The sequence below is a fragment of the Vidua macroura genome, chromosome 29 (genome assembly GCF_024509145.1).
Source record: "Vidua macroura isolate BioBank_ID:100142 chromosome 29, ASM2450914v1, whole genome shotgun sequence".
NCBI classification, from domain to species: domain Eukaryota; kingdom Metazoa; phylum Chordata; class Aves; order Passeriformes; family Viduidae; genus Vidua; species Vidua macroura.
Window position 1 is genome coordinate 488604 of NC_071599.1, and position 21948 is coordinate 510551.

Below are 21948 nucleotides of genomic sequence, written 5' to 3' on the forward strand. Positions count from 1 at the left end.
CGAATTCACATGGAAAATCACCGGGCTCTGGCAGCCACAGGTGTGGGGCTTGGGTTTCTTTTTTGTTTGGGGGCAGGAAGGAGGGAAGGCACCAGGGCAGATCCAAAGGGTTCAAAAGAACCACTCTTGAGAACTAGAAAAGAGGTGAGGTTTGACAAACTGGGATCAAGTCTCACATTGTTGATGGGGAAAAGCCCAATCTGGGGGGTGGTGGAGTCGATTCCAACCATCCCAGCCCCCCACAACCAACACCAGCCCATTCAAGGCAGCCCTGCACAAGAGAGGCTTGTTGGGTTTTTTCCTGCTAAATAACCTTTTTTTTTTTTTTTCTTTGTAAAATAAAACCTTTCTGGGGCCTCCTGGAGCTCCAGTTGCATCCTGAGCGTCCACCTGAATGGAGGCTTTGTCATCCCAGCGGGGCTGCAACTCCTCAGGGAACCCAAACCCACGCTCCAGCCTGGCCTTGAAGACTTGGAGAACTTTTAGGAGAAAAAAAAGATATAAAAACCATCAAAATCCTCAACTCTGACCATTTTTAGCACTGCCTAAGGGAACTATGTCAAAATAACTGCCCACCCAAGGGCTGTTGTGCCACTCACAGAATATGCTCAAATCCTGTAATTTTTTTTTTACCCAAGTTTATTAGTTTTTTAACTTTTAATATATTTAACCTTTTAATTTTTTAAAAAAAAGGAAAAAAAAACCAAAAAAAACCAAGAACAACAAAACACGTTTTGGTCTGACATTGGTTAATGGTCCTTTTCCCCCCCCACCCTCCATGCTGGGAGGTCTCACAGCATCCTGGGGGATGCAGGAGACTGAGCCAAGCCCGGCTCCTTCTGTCTTCCAAATAAATAGAAAGGAAAAAAATAAAAAGGAAATATCAGTTGGAAATTTGTCCTGTTACAGCTGGGAGAGGCCATGGAGAGGGAGAGACTCAAAATCCATTTACCGAAGAGAAATGAGAGAGGATTAAACTCTGTGAGACACAAGGAGTGACTCAGCCCCGCAGCTTCCTTCCCCCAAGTACTTCCATAGTGTCATCCCATCATTTCGGCACTGAAACACCCAGGAATTCCCTGCTCCTCCCTCCCAGTTCGGTGGAGCAGGGGCTGAGCCGGCTTTTCCAGCCGGACACAGGTCAGGGAAAGGGGTTTTTCCCCTCCCTCCGGTGAAGGAATGGTTGGGAAAGTAGGAATAACACAGATCCCGGCAAGGGGCTGGGGCCGAGCTCTTTGGCCAGAGCCAGTCCGAGGGGCTGCGGGGCGGGAAGGAGCCGCCCCGGAGGGATGGGAGCCACCCCGGTGGGGTCCCCGCCTGTCCCGGGGAACCGCAGTGGATTAAGGCAGCAGGTGAGAGGTGGAAGGGCACCAGCAGTGAGTGTGAGGCAGAGCTGCGGCCCCGCTCCGTAGGGGCTGGGCCTGGCAGGCGCTCCGGGGTCCCGGTGTGGAGCGGCCAGAGGGGCCGGGCCGGTGGCAGGAGGTGGCAGCTCTCGGGTCCGGGGCACTCAGTCGGTTTTGCGGTGGTTGTTGTTGAGGACAGGGTGGCCATTGGAGAGGGGCCCGTTCTTGGCCACCTCCTCCTCCTCTGAGTTGTCCGTCTCCTCACGGTCACTCCGCTCATCCTCCACCACCTGTGGGCAGAAGGAAAAGGGGGTTCAGGCAGAAGACCCCCATTTTCCTGTGGTGCCTCAGTTTCCCTATTGCAACCACAGTGGTTTCTCCCCGAGGGCTCTCTGGGATCTGGGGGTCTCCCCTGCAAAGCCCCATCCTCCATCCACCCTGAGTGGGTCCTTCCCCCTTGATGTCCCCACGGCCCCCTCTCACCTTTCCAGTTATGAACTTCTGGGCCATGCGGATGATGAGGTAGGCCCAGAAGATGTGCAGCAACTGCAGCACCACCATCATGAAGTTGAAGAAGTAGTAGCCAAAGAAGGCGGGGTAGAGATCCAGCGGGTAAAACACCGTGCAGTGCATGATCCTGCCAGGAAAAGCCACTCCTGTCACCGGCAGAACCAGCATCCCACCCCCCGTGAGACTCACCCAGCCTCTGCCTCAGTTTCCCCCATTCCCCAGCGGAGCTCACCAGAAGGGCAGGATGACCAGGCGGGTGATGATGAAGACAGCGGCAAAGACGATGAAGATATTGTTGCAGGTGTTCCTCCATCCGGCGTAGTTGAACATCTTGGCAGACTGAGGGGGCAGAGGGGGTGAGCTGGGGAGGGGGCACAGGATGGGGGACCTGGTGACAAAAGGGGAGGGGGGGACACACCAACCTCCAGCAGATAATCCGAGGAGTCGTGTAGGGCCATGATGAGTGTCCCAGCACGGGTGTAGTTGGCAAACCAGGAGAAGCTGATGAGGATGATGGTGGCCACATGGTGGATGATTTGCTCTTTGAAGTCCTGTGCCCAAAAGCAAAGGGGAGCTCAGCAATGGGGGGGTTACAGCAGCTCCCATCCCATAGCCCCTGTGTCCCCCCACATCCTCCCAGCTGCTCCCTCCTGCCCACCACGAGGGTGAAGAAAACCCTGCCAAGATGTCCCAGTGTCTCCCACCCCCTCCCAGAGCCCCCACCTTGCGCTTGACATCGGAGGCGATGCTGAAGAGCAGGGACCAGTAGAAGGAGAGCTCGATCATGTAGTACCAGTACTGCGAGGGCAGTATGCTCTGGGAGCAAGGGACAGGTTGGAGGGGTCCTCTGTGTCCCCCAAAAGGGTTTGGTCCCCCTCTGTGGGCACCATCTGGGTGCCCTGAGGACCCCCAAACCCTCAGGGGTGCCAAGAGACCCTCCTGCACGCCCAGTTCCCACTGCTGATCCTGGTGCTCAGGAAAAGCCATGGGCTGGCAGCTGGGATGGGGTCCGTGCTCACCTGGATGGGATATCCCTTCCACACCTCCCGGAGGTCATAGAACCAGGGTTTCTGCAAGATCGGGAGGGGGAGACACAGGAGTCAGAGGGGCCAGGGGAGTTGGGGGAGCACGGGAGGGGGGGCAATACTCACATCAACTATGACAGCCATGCCAGCAATGAAAGCAATAAGGTAAAAGGTGAATCTCCAACTGGAAAAAGGAAGCAGACGGTCCTCAGACGGGCATCGGGGAGCAGGAGGGAGGAGGACAGACCCACTGGCCCCGGATCCCGCATCTCCCACCCTCTTCCAGGCAGCTCCTGTCCAAGCTGAGACGTCCAGAGCGCCCCCGGGTGGACGGACAGTGACACCAGGCAGGAAGGGGGGTCTCACCTGGCCTCCCGGAATTTCTTGAGCAGGCTGGGCCGGTCCTGGTTGCGGCGGCGGCGGAACCAGCGCTCGACCTGGCGCACGGTACAGCCGCTCTTCTTGGAGAGCATCTCCACGTCGGCCTGGGTACACCAGGGCAGCCCCGCTGTGTCACACAGCCCTGGCCCTGCCACCCTCACCCCCCACCCCAGGCACCTCTGGGGACCCTCACCTGCTTGGGGTGCTTGGTGGTGGCAGCATAAAACTTCTCCAGCACTGCATTGGGGGTGGCTTTTAACCGGACCTTCTCCTTGACATTCAGGAGCCCAGCCAGGGGGGTGGCCACGTACCTGGGGAAGGAGTTGGGGACATACACGTCCCCATTCCTGTCACCTGGATGATTTGGTCCCATCAAAGCCACACAGTGACCCACAACCACTCAGTGCCTTGGTCTCCCCATCCTGCTGCGCCTCCTCCAGGGTGGGTTTTGCCACAGGGGAGCCCCCTGGGTCCCTCTGTCACGGGCTGTCCCCACTCTGTTGAAAAGTGGCCCCCCCTTCTCTTGCCATCCCAACAAAGCCGGGTCTGTTCCCATTGTTTGCCCAACAAATTGCTCCCTAAAGGCCGTGTTTGTGCAGGAACGGGGAGCACGTGGGTTTGTGGGGGGGGGGATCAGGACCCCCAGCTCGGCTGAGCACAAGGTGCCACATCCCAGTGATCAGCCACAGCCCCCAGGGCACAGGGAGAGCCAGGTCAGGGGCTCAGGATCCGTCCCCACCCCCAGGGAAGGGACTCACGTCTCAAAGAGGTGCCGGACAATGAGGAAGAGGAAGGCCAAGGGGAGGGTGATGTACAGGTCAGAGGCTTTGGCATAGACTCGCCCATCCCGGTCCTCCAGGTCAGCCCAGGTGAGGTTTGCCGGGAGCCAGAGCCGTTCCCACCAGAAATAGCTGTACAAGGTCTGAAACATGCTGAGGGGAGGGAAAGGGGGAGAGGTGAGGGGGGCATCTCCGAGGAGACGGCTGATCCCACCCTGGCCTGTCTCCCACACCCCAGGCACCCCAATTTCCACCTCGGCTCCCAGGGAGGCCCCGGTGAAATCCCCGTCGTAGCGGCCGGTGCTCGGCTCAGGCACCGAGGGACTTTGCTCCCTGCAGCCCGGAGGTCAGAGGGTGATCATTAACAGGGGCCCCAGTCCCGCTTCCAACCGGCAGCCTGGATCCCTGGAACCAGCCCGAGGGAAGAGCTGGGCTCCCGCCTCCCCAGCCACACCGGGATCGCAACCCCGGCACTGCAGCGGGACCAGGAGCAGGGAAAAACCCCCGACTTCGGTTTCCTTCCCGAGAGCCGTGTGCGCATGCCACGGCTGATCCAAACCCGATTCCCGGTGGGAAACGGAGGCACGCAGCCCACCGCCAGCCTTGCGAGGCCAGGCACAGCACCAGCCGTGCGGGATTAGGGATTTGCTGGCGACACAATGAGCACCTTTGTGCCTTAAAAAGGCCCCGGACGGGCCCCGGCAGGGGAAGCGGGAGAGGCGCCCCTCGCCGCGGGGTCAGCGCATCCCGACTCCCCGTCCCTTTCCACCGGCCGCTTTTGGGGAGCTCCGCGGCGTCGGGATGGGGTCTGTTGGGATCCCAACCCCCGGGCAAGCGAATCCCCAACACGGCGCAGGGATTGCGGCGAGGGCCGGGGCGGCTTCGCTCCGCTGGGGGAGGAAGAGGAACCACCGTGGCCGGTTTCGCAAGGGCAGGCGGGAGGGACGTGCCGCAATTCCCGACTCCCGCGGCCGTGCCGCGGGCAGGTAACGGGAGGGGAGCGTGGGAGGACGGGGTGAGGCTCCGGTCAGGGCCGGCAGCTCCTTCTCCCCCGGGGCACCGGCAGCACAGCGCGATGTCCCGGCACCGCGGACACCGAGCCGGTGGAGGAGGGGGCACCGCCAGGCCGGACGCTTCCCCAGAGGTGATTTTTGCACTGATCCTGCTGGAAACCGGCAAAGCCCTGACGTTTTCAAGTCGTGGACAGAAAAACGGGACCGGGAGGGATCCGGGCCCGGGGGCTGCGCGCCCTACCGGGTCGGGGGGCGGCGACCCCGGCGGGGCCCGAGGCCGCTGTGGGCCCTCGCTGCGGCCCCGGGGGGGCCCGCCTCCGCCCGGCCCCGCCCGGGCAGCCCCGGGGGGCCCTGCCGGACCCTGGCCGAGGGCGGATCGAGGCCCGGGATGGCTCCGGTGCGCGCCCAACGCCCGCAGAAAGGCCCGGCCGCGGCCCTGGCGCGCGGGCGGGGGGGGCGAGCGGGAACCATCCCGCGGCCCCCTCTGGGCGGCCCCTCCCGCAGCGAGGAGGCCCCACTGGCCCCGGCCGCACTCACCCGCAGGCGCCGCCGGAGCCCTCACGGAGACGCCGCTCGGAGCCCTCACGGAGCCGCCGCTCGCCCCCTCCGTCCCGCGCGCGCCCCGCGCCAGGCAGCGGCGGCAGTGACGTCACCGCAACCCGGGAGTGGCGTCACCGCAACGCCGCGGGGAGCGGCGCCCGCCGTGGGGCGGGGCGGGGCCCAGGCGTGAGCAATCAACCGCCGAGACGGGATCCGTGCACCCCCTATAGACCCCGGAGTGCCCCATATGGAGCCCCTATAGACAGCCCTAAATGTGCCCCATATACCCCCCCCATAGACCCCGGGGTGCTCCATATCCACCCCCTATAGACACCCCTATATGTGCCCCATATATACCCTACACACAGCCCCCTGTGTGCCCTGTACACCCCACATACACATCCCTATGCCCCCCAATATGTGTGCTCCATCCACACCCCATGTGTACCCCCTTATACGTCCCTCTGCACACCCTTGTGCAGGCCCTGCGCCCCCACACACCCCTGTACAGCCCCGTGTGTGCCCCTGGCTCCCCCAAACCCCCCACACACCCCTGTACAGCCCCGTGTGTGTCCCTGGCTCCCCCAAACCCCACACACACCCCTGTACAGCCCACTGTGTGCCCCTGGCTCCCCCAAACCCCACCCGCGCCCCATTTCTGTCCCTGGCTCCCCCAAACCCCACACACACCCCTGTACAGCCCCGTGTGTGCCCCTGGCTCCCCCAAACCTCACCCGCGCCCCATTTCTGCCCCTATGGACCCCCACAGACCCCACCCGCGCCTGTCGCCGCCTGGCGGCCGCGCCGCGCCACTGCACCCCACGGAGGCGACCCCAAACTGGCGGAGGAACCGTGACCCCAAACCCCCCAAATCCGCGTGTCTGTGGAGCGCAGAAGCCCCCACTGGTGTCAGGGTGCCAGATCGGTGTGCAGGGGGACAAGTCCTTTACTTGCCAAGGGCTAAGGCCACATTTTGAACAGGGGGGTGCCCATGTCCCCGTCGGCACGTCCACCCGTGTCTCAGAGCACGGACTGAGGTGTGGGAACCCCCATGAGGGGGTTCCCCCTGAGTGGGACCCCCCTGTGTTAAGGCCACTGGGAAGTTTGGGGTGGTCCTGACGGTGGCCTCAGATGGTCACCCCTCATCCGTGTGTCCACTCCAGCCCACAGAGACCCCCGAGGATCTCCCTTGGGGACGCAGAGTGGGGACCTGGGGGGGCTGCGGGTGTGGGGACCCCATGGGCACGAGGTGCTACAGGAGGGTGCAGTCCAAATCCGGCCTCTGCCGCTGCCGCCGCTCTCCAGCCGGACGCCCGCCCGCCTGCAGGGACAGGGCTGAGCTGTGGGGGGACCCGCAGAGACCCCCCACACCCCCCTCAGGGCCATCAGCACCCCCTGGAGTGGGGGTTACCTCTGCTGGGAGCAGCTGAGGAGGAGCAGGATGAGGATGAGGATGAGGATGAGGATGGTGCTGCTGGTACTCCTCGTGCTGCAGCTGCCGTGCCAGCTCCAGGTCGCTGAGCACGGAGGGGGTGTCCAGCCCCTGCTGCAGGGACAGGGCCACCATGTAATCCTGGCAGGAGCACAAAGAAGGGGGGGAGTCAGCACCTGCGGGATCCCCCGTGGAGCCAGGACAGCACTCAGGTGTCCCCCACTGCCACCGTTCATCCCCCACCTGGTCCACTTGTCTCTGCTGCAGCCGGTGGTCCGGGGGGGCCACGGTGGCCCCCTCCTTGCCCAGTGGGTGGCTGAGGTGGAACTCAGCGTCACAGAAGCAGCTGTCCCCGTCCACGCTGTGCAGGCTCTCCCACACCACCCGCTCCTCATGTAGGAAGCCCTGGTCCGTCACCAGCAGGTAAAGGTGGCCCTGGGCAGAAGGGACAGGGGACAGTCAGCCCCGGTGGGCATCCTGTGGGGGGGGCCCAGCGGGGTCTGGTGCTGCACCTTGTGCTTGGTCATGGTGCTGAAGTGGTTGTTGCGGAAGAAGACACCGAGCTCGCCCTCGCGGGCATGGGCCGTGAGCTCGCATAGCCCGTGGAACGTCAGCTGCGACGCCGTGGACTCCAGGAAGTGCTCGGCCACCAGCCCTGTGGGGACAGCAGGGCCGTGGCGGAGCCAGGGGTACCCAGCTGTGCCCCCCCAGGGACCACGGGCAGGGACCAGGGGCGTTACCTTCGCTCACCAGGCCGGAGTCGCTGGCGTGTTTGCAGGTGATGATCTTCTCCACCAGCTGGTTGTAGCTGAGCTTGCCCACGGCCTGGACCTGCTCTGGGCTCTGTGGGATGGAAGGGGCAGGGGGTGAGCTCCTGGTGGGCATGGAGGGGGTCTGCGAGGGAAGGGACCATCCAGTGCAACCTACTGCCGTGGCCAGAGGAGTCAACCACTGGCTGAGGTTCAAAACCCCATCCCAAACATCACAGAGGGCTTTGGGTTGGGAATTTCTGGGATCATCTGGATGCCCCCAACCAGGACACCTCCTGCTAGACCAGGCTCCTCCAAGCCCCACCCAACCTGGCCTTGAGCACTCCCGGGGTTGAGAAATCCATCCTCAGCTGGGTCACCTTGGCCAGGACGAGCCCCAGCTCCTCACAGCAGAGTTCTCCAGCCCTGGGATCACTTCTGTGGCCCCACAGAAGCCACCAGCCAGGCAGGGGGGGTTCACCTGGGGGTCCACCAGCCAGCCGTGGTAGAGTGGGATGTTGAGGAGGTCGAAGACGATGCACTCGGGGGTGTACTCGAAATCTGAGACCCCTGTGAACCTCACGTTGACATCCAGCCCCGTCGATAGCTTCGGCAGGACCGTCATGGTGTCACTGATGTTCTGGGAGATAGCAGAAACACGGGGTGGGGGTCGCTCCTGAAGGTGCCACCCCAAACCCTGCAGTCAGCCGAGCTCCCCGGATGATGGGGTTGGATGTTCTGGGGTTGCTCCTCACCTGCTGGAAGTTCAGCTGCAGCCCCTCCGAGGTGTCCCGGGGTTGGGTGGCCAGGATGCAATTCCCTGCAAGGCAGTGGCGTCACCCCAGCCCCAGCACTGGGGCGGGAATGTGGGGGGTCCCAAGTGGACCCCCCACCCCATTCCTGGTGCCAGAGCAGGGCTGCGGGGTCCCCACTCACCCAAGTGTGCCATCAGCTCCTCAGCCGTGATCACCTCCTTCTGCGGGGGCAGCTTCACCTGGGAGCAGCCAGAGGAGGCTGAGGACCCTCCCCGGGACACTTCCCCTTGGGATTTGGGGCCCCCCCAGAGCCCCCCCAGCCCCCACTTGCCTTCCACTGCAGGAGGAGGATGTTGATGATGGCCAGGAGCGGGCAGGGCCCGTTCTCGCTCTGAGTCACCATGGGCGTCCGCTCCCCTTTCCAGCGGATCCACTTCACGCAGTAAAAATCCTCGGCCCGGGCAGGGGGCTGGGCCCGGGGGGGCTCGGCCACGGCTCCCGGGACGGGCTGGGGGGCAGCAGCCGCCGGGGACCCCTCCTCCTGCAGGGGCTGCTCCTCGGGGGAGTTTCCCGGGGGTCCCTCGGGGCCGGACACCCCTTCCCGCTGCCCGGATCGACCTCCGACACCTTCCCCAGCCGGGGCAGGGCTCTCCCGGCCGGTACCGGGGCTTCTGTCCCCTGCACCAGGAATTCCGTCACCAGTACCAGGAATTGCGTCACCAGCGCTGGGAATTGCGTCCCCAACACCGGGAATTCTGTCACCAGTACCAGGAATTCCGTCACCAGTACCGAGAATTCCGTCCCCAACACCGGGAATCATGCCCTCAATACCGGGAATCGCGTCCCCAACATCGGGAATTCCGTCACCAAGACTGGGGCTTCCGTCCCCAGCACTGGGAATTGTGCCCCCAGCACCGGGGATTATGAACCCAATACTGGGGATTCCGTCCCCGGCATTGGGAATTGCATCCCCAGCACCCGGAATTCTGTCAACAATATCGGGAATTCCGTCCCCAGCATCGGGAATTGCATCCCCAACATTGGGAATTGCGTCCCCAGCATCGGGAATCACATCCCCAACATCGGGATTTCCGTCCCCAACATTGGGAATTCCGTCCCCAGCACCGGGAATTCTGTCCCCACCCACACCCTCCTGCGGGGGCTGGGGGGTCCCCTCCTGCTCCATGGGACCCTCCAGCGCTGCTCCGGCTCTGATCAGGCTCCTAGGAATGCTCCGGCTCTGTCCAGGAGCAGCCGCATCCCAAACCTCAGCCTTAGGAGGGAAAATTAGGGTATTTCAGGAAAATACAGATATACAGATACACACACACACACACACACACACACACATATATATATATATATATATAAAATTTTATATAATTTTATATATATATAATTTTTAAATATATACATATAGATATTAAAATATTAAATAGATATATAAATGTGTGTATGTATATATATTTTTATATATGTCTATATATGTATATGTGTAAACATATATATGTATATACTTATGTATATATTATTTCTATATAAGTAATATATATTTTATATATTTGTAATAATTTATAAATTTATTTCTAGATATTACATTTATATGTAATTATATATGTATATATGTATTACATGTCTATGTAATTAATGCATTACATTACATTTTAAATATTTGTATTATTTATATATTTATTATTTATTTATAGATTTCTATATTTGTGCATATATATATTTTTATATGTGTATTGATGTATATATATGTATATGTATTTTATATATGTGTATATATGTATATATATATGTATTTATAATTTCTTATATGTATATATATATGAATAATGTATATATTTATATATGTGTATATAAAAATATACATATATACATATAAATATGCATATGTATATATACATATGCGTGTGTATATATGTCTATATATGTATATATATATCTATATGTGTATGTATATGTATATATGTATATTTTAGTCCAATTTGGCTCATCTAGGTGAGATTTTTTTTTTTGTCCCCCATTTCTTTACGGTGGCTTTGAAATTGTCTGGAGCTTTGGAAGATCCGTGGCTTTACCAGCCAAGAAAATTGGAAATTTGGCCTTTAAACGGACAAAGGAATTTGAAATTTTTGGCTTTTAAGCCGGGAAGAGGTTTGGAAAATCAAGAAAATTGCCAAATTCCACTTTCAAAGCCTGGGTTTCCAGCCCTGGCTGCCCCAGCAGCCCTCAGCTCACCAGGAATCTTCTGAGCCCCTAAATCCTGCCACAGCTGGGGTCTTGGGCCCTCTGGAAACCCCTGTGAACAAACAAACAAACAAACAAACATTAAATAATATAAATAATAGAAATTAATAATTGAAATAATCAATATAAATTAAATAATAAAAATTCTTTCTATAAATATAAAGAACATACATATAAATATATTTTAAATATAAATATATGATATATAGATATATTAAAATTTTATATAAATATAAATTAAATAATATCAATTAAATAATGTAAATAAATGTTTAAAATAAGCAAATAAATAAATAAGCATAGGTGAATAAAATAATATAGACAATAAATACTCATGATAGGGGGTTGACCTGATAAATAAGGTCGTAAATTCATAAATAAATTCAAGAAATAAATACCAGGAAAACGTTTGGATAGGGAAGCAAATGCATAAATAAATAGGGTTGATAATTAGATAACAGACATATAAACTTATTTGTTATAACTGGCAGACTGACACTAAATACTAAACAAATAAAATAGAAACTGGCATGAAATTCAATAAAATGACACGAACCAAGATCTGAAACGAGGAAGTGATAATGAAATGAAATTAAATTAAATGAAATTAAATTAAATATACAATAAAATTAAATATAATAAAATAAATAATTAAATTAAATAGAATATAATTAAATTAAATATAATAAAATTAATTTTAAAAAAGAATAAAAGGAAATAGAATAGAATAGAATAGAACAGAATAGAATAGAATAAAATTAAACATAAAAATAAAATAAAATATAATAAAATATAATTAAATTAAATTTTAAAATATAATAAATAAAATAAAATAAACCAAAATAAAATAAAATAAAATAAAATAAACCAAAATAAAATAAAATGCAGTGCCATCGAACAGGCACAAGGGAAGGCGAATTTCAATTCGCACCCTCGGCTACGCCCCGAGCCCGTGGCGGGACCGGCCGGCCCGGGGGTCCCGGGGCGTGGCCGCCCCTCGGTGTCCCCGCCCGGGGTCCCGCCTGCTGCCTTTCCCTGTTTGTCCTTCCTTTTGCTCCCCTAATCCTTGTTTTTCCTTCTTTATCCCTTGTTTTTCCTCCTTTTTCCCTCTTTATTCCTTGTTTATTCTCCTTTTCCCTCTTTATTCCTTGTTTATCCTCCTTTTCCCTTCTTTATTCCGTATTTATGCCCCTTTTTCCTGGCATTTCCTTCTTTTTTCCCCTCCTTCTCCCTTTCTTTTCTACCTTTCCCTTCTTTTTTCCTCCTCTTCCCCTTATTTTTCCACTTTATCCCTCCTTTTTAACCCTTTTAAAACCTCCCTTTACCTTTTTTCCTGTTTTTTTTTCCTTCTTCTTGCCTCCTTTAATCCCTTTTCCTTCTTTTTCTTTCTTCTTCCTTCTTTTTTCTCCCGCTTTTCCCTCTGTTCCCCTTCTGTTTTCCTCTTTAATCCTCTTTTTTTTTTTAATTCCTCCGCGCTCCTCTTTCGCTTCTCTCGTCTTCCTTCTCCCCTTTTCCTTTTTGTTTTTTTTTTAATTTTTTTTTACCTGCCCTTTCTTTTATCCTCTTCCCGTCTCTTTTTTTTTTTTTTTTTTTTGTCCCTTTTTTTCTTCTTTTTTCCTCTTTTTTTCCCTGTTTTCCCCCCTTTTTCCCCGGCTTCGTACGGGCCTGTTTTCCACCTCGCTCCGTGGGAAGGCGGATTTAGGGCGGGGGGAGGAGGAGGAAGAGGAGGAGGGGAGGAGGAAGAAGACGATTAAAGCTGTAATTTTGGGGGTGCAGTAAAATTTGGGGGGGGCTGTCACCCCTGCAGGGGGGGTGGGGGTTGGGGCGTGCCGGGTTTTGGGGGTCGCAGCAGAGTTTGGGGATGGCAGCGAGGGTTGGGCGGGGGGGGTATCTGGGGTTCCGGAGGGGTCACGGGAAGGTTTTGGGGTGGAAAAAGGGGATTTGGGGTCCCCCACAACCCCCCCAACGCGGGGGATGCCGGGAAGGGCCCCGCCCCCTCCCCAGCGGCCCCTGCGGCGCGGGGGGAGGGGCGGGACGGGCTGGACTGGGACGGGCTGGGGTCATACTGGGCTGGTCTGGGCTGGACTGGGATTGTCTGAGCTTATACTGGGCTGTACTGGGGTGGCTTGGATTTGTACTGGATTGTGCTGGGCCCTACGTGGCCGTACTGGGTCGTACTGGATTGTACTGGGTTATAGTGGGCTGTACTGGGTTATAGTGGGTTGTACTGGTTTATACTGGGCTGCACTGGGTTATACTGGGCCATACTAAGTTATATTGGGGTTTATACTGGGCTGTTCTGGGTTATACTGGGGTAGTACTGGGCCATACCAGGCCATACTGGGTTGTACCGGGCTGCACTGAGTTGTAGTGGGCTGTACTGGGTTCTACTGGGGTTCTGCTGGCCCGTACTGGGTTCTACTGGGTTCTATTGGCCCGTACTGGGGTTCTGCTGGCCCGTACTGGGTTCTACTGGGTTCTATTGGCCCGTACTGGGGTTCTGCTGGCCCGTACTGGGTTCTACTGGGGTTCTGGTGGCCCGTACTGGGTTATACTGGGGCCGTACCAGCGCCTCGGGCCGTGGATCGGTGCCGGCATGGAGCGGTTCGTGGCGGGGAACCGGGCGGCTCTGCAGGTACGGGGGCTGGGCCGGGGGGAATGGGGGCGGCCAGGCCCCCCCCTGACCTGGGGAATTGGGGTGCAGGGGGGAATTTGGGTGTAGGGAAATGGGGTGCAGGGGGGAGTTGGGGTATAGGGAAATTTGGGTGTAGGGCGGAAATTTGGGTGCAGGGAAATGGGGGTGCATGGGGGGATTGGGGTGTAGGGAAATGGGGGTGTAGGGCGGAAATTTGGGTGCAGGGGGGGAACTGGGATGCAGGGAAATGGGGGTGCAGGGCGGGAATTGGGAGTGCAGGGAATTGGGGGTGCAAGAGGGGAAATGGGGTGCAGGGGGGAATTGGGGTGCAGGGAAATGGACGTGGGCGGGAATTGGAGTGCAGGGTGGGAATTCAGGGTGCAGGGGACGAATTGGGGTGCAGGGAAATTGGGGTGCAGGGGGAGATGAGCGCCTCATGGATTGGGGTGCCGAGGGCAGCAGAGGGGCCAGGAAAGTGGGGTGCCCACAGGGAATGGGGGGTCGGGGTGCCCGCGGAATGGGCTGGGTGCCCACAGGGCTGATAGCCCCAAGTGTGGTGCTCCGTGTGAGGTGGTACAGCCGCACCAGGGACACCCCAAAATGTTTGCCAGTCCTCTGCTGCAGCCCCAGCCCAGACCTGCCAAGGGGGTTTGGGCTGCAGCTGCTCTCTCGGGACTTTTTTGGGTTTTTTTTTCCCCCTCAGAAATTATCGAATCTGGGTTATGGCAGCAGAGAATTGTCCCAAAAATCTGGGCCTGGGGACGGGGCTGCTCCCAGGGCATGACAGGGGCGGGGCAGTGACATGTTTTGCCTGCTGCTGCAGGCAAGCAAAAAGAGGGGTGAAACATCACGTTTTGGGGTGACAACCAGCCCCAAACTCTAGAACAAATGGGTTAAAGCACTCAGTGCTCCCAGGGCTGCGGGGCTGGCACAGTCCCTGGCCTCACCTGGTGGCTCAGGTGAGTTTTCCTGGTACGCTGACACCCCTCACTTCACACCCGCACCCCAAACCCCTGAGGTGGGTCCCAGCCAGGCCGGAAGCTGTGGGTGACACCTGTGATGAGCGGCTCCAGGGACACTGATGAGGGCAAGGGAGCAGTTTTGGAGGTTTTTGGAGGACAGGATCACGTTGCTGCTGTGCCTGACGCCGCCCATCCCCGCAGGATCACATCTGGCAGCACCGGGAGATCCACGTGGTGATGGGCAACGAGGCCTGCGACCTGGACTCCACCGTCTCAGCGCTGGCCCTGGCCTATTTCCTCGCCCAGGTGAGGCTCGGTCACTAGCCCGGGGACCACCAGCGGCCTGGGGGGACGCCTCACTGGGTGTGACACCCCCCCCCCCACCCCGCCACAGACCTCCCCAGCTCCCAAAGCTGCCTTTGTGCCGGTGCTGAACATCCCCCGTGCTGACTTCGCGCTCCGGACGGAGACGACGTTCCTGCTGCGGGATCGGGGAATCCCGGCCGCCTCCCTCATCTTTCGGGATGAGATCGACCTGGGGGGGCTGCACCACGCTGGGCTACTCTCCCTGACGCTGGTTGATCACCACGTCCTGCCCCGGTGAGCCGAGGGGTGGGGGTGGCACAGTGGGGACAGCCAGGGCCACCAGCCCAGAGCCTCGGTTGATTTTCCCACCCAGGGTGGGTGAAATTGATTCATTTCTGGGGAGTTTTCAGGGGGGGGAAAAAGGAATATGGGGGTTCCCAGGCTCTGGCGGGGTGACCCTTCCCGTTGCCCACCAGTGCCGACGCTGCCCTGGAAGAGGCTGTGGTGGAGGTCGTGGACCACCGGCCGCTGGAGCGGGACTGTGGTCCCCCGTGCCGGGTGACCGTGGAGCCCGTGGGCTCCTGTGCCACGCTGGTGACCGAGCGGATCCTGCAGGGCCCCCCGGGCGTGCTGGACAGAACCACGGCCGCGCTGCTGCACGGTGAGCATGGAGTGGGGTCCTGGCTGAGCCCCGGCCCCGGGGATGGTGACAGCACGGCCCCACTCGTCCCCGCAGGCACCATCCTGCTGGACTGCATCAACCTGAGCCCAGCTGCGGGCAAGGTGACACCCAGGGACGTGACCTGCGTGTCCCTGCTTGAGGAGAGGTTCCCGGAGTTGCCGGCCCGTGATGCCGTGTTCGGAGCCCTGCAGGCGGCCAAGTTTGACGTCACAGGTGTGTGTGCCAGGGCAGTGACACCCAGCTGTGTCCCCCCTCTCCTCGGGGACAGGAAGGTGCCCTGAGCCTCATCCCCTGGCCACCTCCCAGGGCTGACGACAGAGCAGATGCTGCGGAAGGACCTCAAAGTCCTCTCCAATGACAAGGCGGTCATTGCCATCAGCGGTGTCTTTGAGGATCTGGAAGTGAGACTTGGGGGTGAGGGGGAAACTGAGGTAGGGAGTGGCACACTGGGGACATCACAGTGACGCCGAGACCCCTCCCCTCTGTCCAGACGTTCCTGCTCCGGCCTGGCTTGCTGCAGGACCTGGAGGCTTTCTGCCAGGCCCGTGGCTATGCGGGGCTGGTGGCCATGACCGTGTCCTTTAACGAACGCCATGAGCCCACCCGGAAACTTGCGGTCTACAGCCCGCAGGAGCCCCTCCGCAGCACGGTGAGTTAGGGGGCCAGGCTCAGGCATCTCCCAGCTGTGCTTTGCCCCAGAACCTCCCATTTTTGGGGATGCTGGGCAGGTCCCAGCCCCACACTCGCTCCCCCGCAGCTGTGCCTGGCACTGGAGGAGGCGACGACGCCGTCACTGTTCCTGCGGCCGCTGCCGAGCCCCTGGCCCTGCGTGGCCACCTACGCCCAGGGCAACAGCGTGGCCGCTCGCAAGAAGGTGCTGCCCATCCTGCGGGCAGCGCTGGGGGGCCTGGGGGCTGCCGAGGGCCCCGAGGAGGAGGTGGTGCCCCCACCCACCCCCATGAACAGCCTGGTGGAGGAGTGTCCCCTGGCACAGGCTGTGCCCCCGCTGTGTCCCCAGGATGTCCTGGAGCGGGTCAGCCGCATCGCAGTGGGGCAGCCCCCCAGCTCCCCGAAATAGCAGCAGGCACGTCGTGGCTTTTTGAGGTGTGGATGAGAAGTTGGGGTCCCTGAGCAGGCCCCCGGTGGGGTGCCTGGGTGTGGAGGGGGGGGGTTGCAGCTGCCTTTGTTAGAGCTCAGCTCCTGGTCCTTGTCGTGGTTTGTCCCCCCCAATGGCTCCCTGTGCCCCAGTGGTCCCCAGGGTGGGTTTTTGGGGATGCCACGGGCAGTAGTTGCACCTCCTTAATGAAGGCGTTGGGGTGGAGGAGTTAATGAGTTCTTGATGCTCTTCCTTCCTTGGGGGGCAGCGGGGGGCCCCAGAGGGTGGGTCCGGACATGCAGCCATCCAGAACTGTCACTGTTTTCCAAGGATTAAATTTCCCTTTTCTTCCAGTTTTGGCTCTTGGGATTTTATTCTGGGACAGGGTGCTGCCCCACTCGAGCTGGGGGTGCACCCCCTCTTTCCCTGGGGTGTAATCCCCTCTAGAGTGGGTCAGAGGAACATTTTGGGGTGTCCAAGGAGGGGGTGTCAGTGCAGCCACACTCCCGAGTCCAGCCCAGCCAGGAGGAAACTGGTTGTGCCATAAAATGCCGTGGCCTCTGCCTGCTGTGAGTATCAGTGGGCTCTGCTTTTCCCTGTGGATTTGGCTGCTCTGGGAGCAGAGGAGGGAGCAAGGAGCCTGGAGTAGCTTGTGCACCCACCCCTTGGGCCAGCACAAGGCATTTATTTCAAGGGTGGTATGTTTTTTCCCAAAAACCCCTGACCTGAGCGTGACACAGGGCTGGAAAAGCCCGGCTGCCACTGGAGCATCGCCGGAGCACAGGGCAGGGGAAAGGCTCTGTCACCCAGCACATGCTATTTAATATTTAATCCTGGCGCTAATTAAACTATGTACACCCGCGCCTGAATTCCGGAGCCCTTCTCGGGTCAGGCCCTGTCCGGCCTTGGGGACAATCCCGGGTGGAGGGGACCCCGCCATGGTCCTGCCCGAGGCCACGGAGGCTGCTCAGGTGGGTTTTGGAGCTTAAAAATAAGAAGAGATCCTAAAAAAAAGGAGGGAGGTGGGAGTTTGGCGGTGGTGGGAATGCCGGCTGGAGGCACTGTGGGCTCGGTGACGCTGAGACACCTGAGCATTGGGGCTGGATCCTGGTTTGGCACCGAAGCATCAGGGTTTAATCCCGGTTTTGCTCCGAAGAATTGGGGTTTAATCCCGGTTTGACATCGAATCCTGGTTTGACACCAGAACATCTTGGGTTTAATTCTGGTTTGGCACCAGAATATCAGGGCTTAATCCTGGTTTTGCTCCTCTGTGATGTTCTGGGAGGCATCAAATCTGCCTCTGCACCATGACTGATTCCCTGGGGAACTGAGGCACCACCATGCAGCCCATGGGAGACACAGGAGTGGGAAAAGGGAAAACTGGGAGGATTTGGGACACCTGGGCTGCGCCTGGCAGCTCCTGGCATGTTTCAGGGGGGTGGCTGTGTCCTTTCCAGGCGGGGCAGGAGATGGGGGCTGCTGTCCCTGCTCCCTCCCCATGTCACTGGCCAGGGCCTCTGGGAAGGAGGGATTTTCCAGAGGGACGACGACCCAAAGTCACCGGGAGCTGGGTGAGGATGGTGCTGCATAAATACCGCAGGGTTAAAGCACTCGAGGTCGGCTTCTCCTCCAGCGGGGGGGGATCAGGCAGTTCAAGTTTGGGCTGAAAAAGCCAGGAATCTGCAAAATCCAAGAGGATGGGTTATGGGAGCACCCAAGTGGTGGCTTGGTTGGGTGTTCCTTCAGAGGTGGTAGCTCTGAGGGGATGCTGCGGGTGCCATGGCCTGGTACTCACACGCTACAACACATGGGAGTTGCTCCACTGTCGCTCCCGGCCCCCCTTGGACCTCATCTCCTGGACAGCACCAGTCTGCAGAGAGGACCTGTCACCCACCTGTGCCACCCCCTCACCCCACCAGGAGACCCAGCCCCCCAAAACAACACCCACCACCCCACCCTGAGACCCAGCACCCCAAAACAGCACCCACCACCCAACCCTGAGACCCAGAAGCCCAAAACAACACCCCACCCAACCCTGAGACCCAGCAGCCCAAAACAACACCCACCACCCAACCCTGAGACCCAGCACCCCAAAAGCAACATCCATCACCCAGCTGTGAGACTCTACCACCTCAAAACCAACACCTACCACCCCAAAATCACCACCTGTCACCCAACCCTGAGCCCCAGCCCCCCACCAAGCCCCCCCACAGCATGGGGTACCATGGGCAGCCCCTCTCCTGCAGCCATGTCTCCAGAGCCGATGTGTGTCAGGTGCACGAAGTTCATGGGCTCCCCGATCATGGAGCGGTCAATCCGTCTCCTCCTTTTCTTCTGCAACGGGAAGAAGGCCATCAGCCCCTGCTGACCCCATGGCTCTGCCCGAAATGGCTGCATGGGAGGTACTCACGGGCTGGGGCTTCTCCACGACGCAGCAGCCCAGCTTGTGCCAGAAGTCGCTCATGCTCGCGGTGGTGGCAGCCAGCGTCCCCCCGTGCTGGCACAGCTGCCGGGACCCCTGTGCAGGGTCACTCCATGGGGACACCTGGTCGGGGCAGCACAGCCTGCAGAGGAGCAGCTGGCTGTGAGTGGGAAGGGAGAGTGATGCTTCCAGGCCTGACCTCCCCGAATTAATCCTAAAGCAACTTCCCATCAACCAACAAAAAGCAGCAGAGAGCCCCCAGCAGACCCCTGAGGTCACACACTGACCACCCAAGGGGACACCCATCATTGCAAGGAGATCCCCAAGGAGTCCCAGAGATCAGAGATATACACAGAGACCCCCAGAGTTGTCCCCATGGCCAGGGCTGGATCCAGCCCTGGGCCTTGTCCCCCGCTCCAGGGCAGGACACAGCTGAAGGATGCTGCGGCAGGATGGGGGGGATAGAGGCAGCCATGGCAAATCCCAACTCCCTGAGCCAGGCAGCTATAAATATCCCGGCCTTTCCGAAAAGGGGCTAGAGCCTGAGCTCTTCCGCTCCAGCTTTTGAAGAGCAGACGGGGGAGAAATAAACTGGGACTAGTGGGATTTTATCCCAAACTCCCATGGTACTGCCTGGGGTGGGCAAGGAGGTGTGGAAAGGGGGGGTTCACCCCCAAAATGGGGGCTTCCCCTCATGCCAAGGAGAGACGACTCCTTTGCCGCAAAAGCACCCGGCGGCACCCAGGGAACTCACCCGCCCACGAGGGGCCGTGGCCTGAGCTCAGCCCGGTACCAGCCACGGGAGAGCCCCCACGCCAGCGGCACGGCCGGACGGAGCCGCGGCACGGCCGATGGGTGCCGGACCCCACCGCTCCGGCAAACACGACAAGTTCCTTCCTCTGCCCCTGCGCCGGTGACGCCGGATGGACCAAAGTCCGGCCGCACTTCCTGCTCCTGGCGGGGAGGAGCGGGGCCGCGGGGCAGCCCCCCAAGACGGGGGGCTCCGAGCCGAGCCTCGGCACGGCCCCCATCCACGGCACCATCAGCCACGATATGGCCCCAAGGACCTCACGGAATCACCCTGCAACCGGGCATTCCCGTGCACCCGTGGGGTGGGTGCCCCCTGCGCCAGGCTGGCACAGCCAGAGGACCCCCGTGTTCCCCGTCCCCGTCCCCCAGCGAGCCCCTCCTCGAGCCCGGACGCCGGGAACGGGCAGGCTGTGACACGTCCCGGTCGGTGCACACTGGCTCCGTGCCTACGCCGTGCCCCCTGCCAATCGCGGCCTCTCCCCTCGGTTGCGGGGCAGATGAGGAGGGGGGCTGCGTTTCCTTCCCAGCCTGATTTCCTTAAGAAACGCGGCCCCGGACGGCGCTGGGATCTGGCGGTGCAGCGGCGGGGCCTTGCTGGGGAGGTGCCCCCCGAACTCAGCACTGCAGCCGCTGCTGGGGCGCTGCGAGAGCCTCCGTGGGGAGCTCGGCCAAGGACGAGCCACCAGTGAAACCTCCAGGGTTCGCACGGCCACGACCCCCTGCCCGCACCCCTCCGTCCCCCAAAGCCCCTCCGGCACCCGCCAGGGCCTCACGTCCTCGAAAGGGCGACGGCGGGGCCGGCTCCGGCTTGCTGCCCCGGCTCCGGGCGGTTCTTGTCGGGCCCCGATCCCCGCTCTGAGGGGTCGCACGCCCCCCGCACCCCCTCAGCCACCCCTGCGATGACCCGTGCCTGGGCTCAGCCCACCTGGGCAGCTCGGTGGGCCCGGGCAGGGTGGCTTTGGGCCCGGCCCTGCCGGCACAAGCAAAATGACTTCCCGGTTGGGAAACCACCGCTGGGCTCTACGTCACCGGCGGGCTCCGGGCAGGGGGGTCCGCTCCGAGCCCCCCAGCACTGGGGTCACCCACTGCCAGGGTACCCGCTGGGGTCTCCCGAAGCTCGGAGGGAAGGCCAGCGTGTGGGGACAGGGGTGGACGGGGTGAGAGTCCTGGGGTGCCCCGTCTGCGGGCCCGGGACCCCGGGACGGTGCGGCAAAGTGGGACTTTACAAGAGACGGTCCCGGCTGCGACCCCCGGGGCAGCGGCTGCTCCGCGGGGCTCCGTGCAGTTAGCGGGTCCCAGCAGGGTTCGGGACCCCGGGGGTCCTGGTAGGGTTGGTGGGACCCGGCAGGCCTTGGGACCCCGGTGGTCCCGGTGGGGCTGGGGAGACCCGGGAGCGCTGCGGATCCCGGCAGGATTCCCCGGTTGCAACCAGCGAGCTGCAAGGGGGGTCGTCCCGCCGCCCCGCTCCCGTTCCGGTGCCGATCCCGGTGCCCTCTCCGCCTTCCTACGGCGGTTCCGGGGGCCCTTCCGAGGGGTCGCACCCCGCGGGGGCCGGCCGGTTCCCGTCCCGGTGACGGCCCCATTACCTGTCCCGGCGCGGGAGCGGGTCCCGGTGCCGGTGTCCGGCTCGCAGCCCCACGCGTGACTCGGAAGTCCAGGTCCCGGTCCCGCTGCTGGTGTCCGGCTGGCAGCGGCCCCAAGCGTGGCCCGGGAGTGCAGGTCCCGATCCCTGTGCGAGCCCCGCTCCCGGTGCTGGTGCCGGTCCCGGTGCCCCGCTCGCAGCCCAGGCGTGGCTCGGGGGTCCTGGTCCCGGTGCGGGTTCCGGTGCCGGTGCTCGCAGCCCCAAGCGTGGCCAGGAGGTGCCGGTGCCGGTGCTCCGCTCGCAGCCCCAGGCGTGGCCCGGTGCGGACGCGGCGCAGCTCCCACCGCCCGGCGCGGCTCGGCCCGGCCCGGCCCCGGTACAGCGCCCTCCCCGGGCACCGCCAGCACTGCGGGGCCGCGGGCCCGGGTCCCGGTAGGAATGGGGACTGGGGTCCCGGTAGGAATGGGGGTCCCGGTAGGAATGGGGGTTCTGGTAGGATGGGAACACGGAGACTCCCGGTAGGAACGGCGCTTGGGGTTGGTTTCCAGGAGTGCTGGGGGAATCCCAGGAGACCAGGTAGGGCTGGGGGTGTCCAGCAAGACTGGGGTCCCCAGCAAGTCCCGGTTATGCTCCTATTTGCTCCCGAGCCTCATGCCCGCTTTTTCTATGGCTA

The 21948-nt window shown here is 59.6% G+C and overlaps 4 protein-coding genes across 11 annotated transcripts; 1 reads left to right on the forward strand and 3 right to left on the reverse strand.

The window, feature by feature from the left end:
* Positions 1–607: 607 nt before the first annotated feature.
* Positions 608–5736, reverse strand: CERS2 (ceramide synthase 2). Of its 3 annotated transcripts, none has more exons than XM_054001373.1 (11): positions 5589–5736; positions 4018–4191; positions 3453–3570; positions 3245–3363; positions 3005–3062; positions 2873–2923; positions 2577–2669; positions 2276–2404; positions 2086–2192; positions 1827–1980; positions 608–1633 (listed from the first exon to the last, which is right to left on the reverse strand). In XM_054001373.1, exons 2-11 carry the CDS (start codon positions 4188–4190, stop codon positions 1508–1510), a joined length of 1128 nt encoding a protein of 375 aa, XP_053857348.1. In that variant the 5' UTR covers position 4191; positions 5589–5736; the 3' UTR covers positions 608–1507. The 3 variants fall into 3 exon arrangements, with proteins under 3 accessions (XP_053857348.1, XP_053857350.1, XP_053857349.1); XM_054001375.1 differs by lacking the exon at positions 5589–5736 and adding an exon at positions 5293–5363; XM_054001374.1 differs by lacking the exon at positions 5589–5736 and adding an exon at positions 4293–4379.
* A 783-nt stretch (positions 5737–6519) lies between these two features.
* Positions 6520–12620, reverse strand: MINDY1 (MINDY lysine 48 deubiquitinase 1). The gene is made up of 11 exons (XM_054001370.1): positions 12106–12620; positions 10772–10832; positions 8859–9800; positions 8709–8766; positions 8528–8592; positions 8254–8412; positions 7764–7866; positions 7536–7678; positions 7267–7458; positions 7003–7164; positions 6520–6912 (listed from the first exon to the last, which is right to left on the reverse strand). Exons 3-11 carry the CDS (start codon positions 9711–9713, stop codon positions 6844–6846), a joined length of 1806 nt encoding a protein of 601 aa, XP_053857345.1. The 5' UTR covers positions 9714–9800; positions 10772–10832; positions 12106–12620; the 3' UTR covers positions 6520–6843.
* A 224-nt stretch (positions 12621–12844) lies between these two features.
* Positions 12845–16814, forward strand: PRUNE1 (prune exopolyphosphatase 1). Its single transcript, XM_054001372.1, has 8 exons — positions 12845–13415; positions 14579–14683; positions 14772–14977; positions 15160–15344; positions 15420–15578; positions 15672–15766; positions 15856–16014; positions 16123–16814. Exons 1-8 carry the CDS (start codon positions 13377–13379, stop codon positions 16441–16443), a joined length of 1269 nt encoding a protein of 422 aa, XP_053857347.1. The 5' UTR covers positions 12845–13376; the 3' UTR covers positions 16444–16814.
* A 449-nt stretch (positions 16815–17263) lies between these two features.
* Positions 17264–21633, reverse strand: CDC42SE1 (CDC42 small effector 1). Of its 6 annotated transcripts, none has more exons than XM_054001382.1 (5): positions 21280–21633; positions 18872–19025; positions 18685–18795; positions 18257–18331; positions 17264–18141 (listed from the first exon to the last, which is right to left on the reverse strand). In XM_054001382.1, exons 2-4 carry the CDS (start codon positions 18923–18925, stop codon positions 18260–18262), a joined length of 237 nt encoding a protein of 78 aa, XP_053857357.1. In that variant the 5' UTR covers positions 18926–19025; positions 21280–21633; the 3' UTR covers positions 17264–18141; positions 18257–18259. The 6 variants fall into 6 exon arrangements, with proteins under 6 accessions (XP_053857357.1, XP_053857356.1, XP_053857358.1 ...); XM_054001381.1 differs by having other exon boundaries at positions 18872–19043; XM_054001383.1 differs by lacking the exon at positions 21280–21633 and adding an exon at positions 20619–21245.
* Between the last annotated feature and the right edge of the window lie 315 nt (positions 21634–21948).

Bases quoted from the DNA above. Each gene is read 5' to 3' on its own strand.
- CERS2 (XM_054001373.1), bottom strand. From the start codon at position 4,190: ATGTTTCAGACCTTGTACAGCTATTTCTGGTGGGAACGGCTCTGGCTC. The intron at 3,364-3,452 runs GTGAGGGTCCCC...TGGTGTACCCAG, and splicing joins CCACCAAGCACCCCAAGCAG to GCCGACGTGGAGATGCTCTC. The intron at 2,924-3,004 runs GTGAGTATTGCC...CCGATCTTGCAG, and splicing joins GCATGGCTGTCATAGTTGAT to AAACCCTGGTTCTATGACCT.
- MINDY1 (XM_054001370.1), bottom strand. From the start codon at position 9,713: ATGGAGCAGGAGGGGACCCCCCAGCCCCCGCAGGAGGGTGTGGGTGGG. The intron at 7,679-7,763 runs GTAACGCCCCTG...CTGTCCCCACAG, and splicing joins CTCCGGCCTGGTGAGCGAAG to GGCTGGTGGCCGAGCACTTC. The intron at 6,913-7,002 runs GTAACCCCCACT...CTGTCCCTGCAG, and splicing joins CTCAGCTGCTCCCAGCAGAG to GCGGGCGGGCGTCCGGCTGG.
- PRUNE1 (XM_054001372.1), top strand. From the start codon at position 13,377: ATGGAGCGGTTCGTGGCGGGGAACCGGGCGGCTCTGCAG. The intron at 14,684-14,771 runs GTGAGGCTCGGT...ACCCCGCCACAG, and splicing joins TGGCCTATTTCCTCGCCCAG to ACCTCCCCAGCTCCCAAAGC. The intron at 15,767-15,855 runs GTGAGACTTGGG...CCCTCTGTCCAG, and splicing joins GTGTCTTTGAGGATCTGGAA to ACGTTCCTGCTCCGGCCTGG.
- CDC42SE1 (XM_054001382.1), bottom strand. From the start codon at position 18,925: ATGAGCGACTTCTGGCACAAGCTGGGCTGCTGCGTCGTGGAGAAGCCC. The intron at 18,796-18,871 runs GTGAGTACCTCC...TTCCCGTTGCAG, and splicing joins TCGTGGAGAAGCCCCAGCCC to AAGAAAAGGAGGAGACGGAT. The intron at 18,332-18,684 runs GTACCCCATGCT...TCCTCTCTGCAG, and splicing joins CAGGAGAGGGGCTGCCCATG to ACTGGTGCTGTCCAGGAGAT.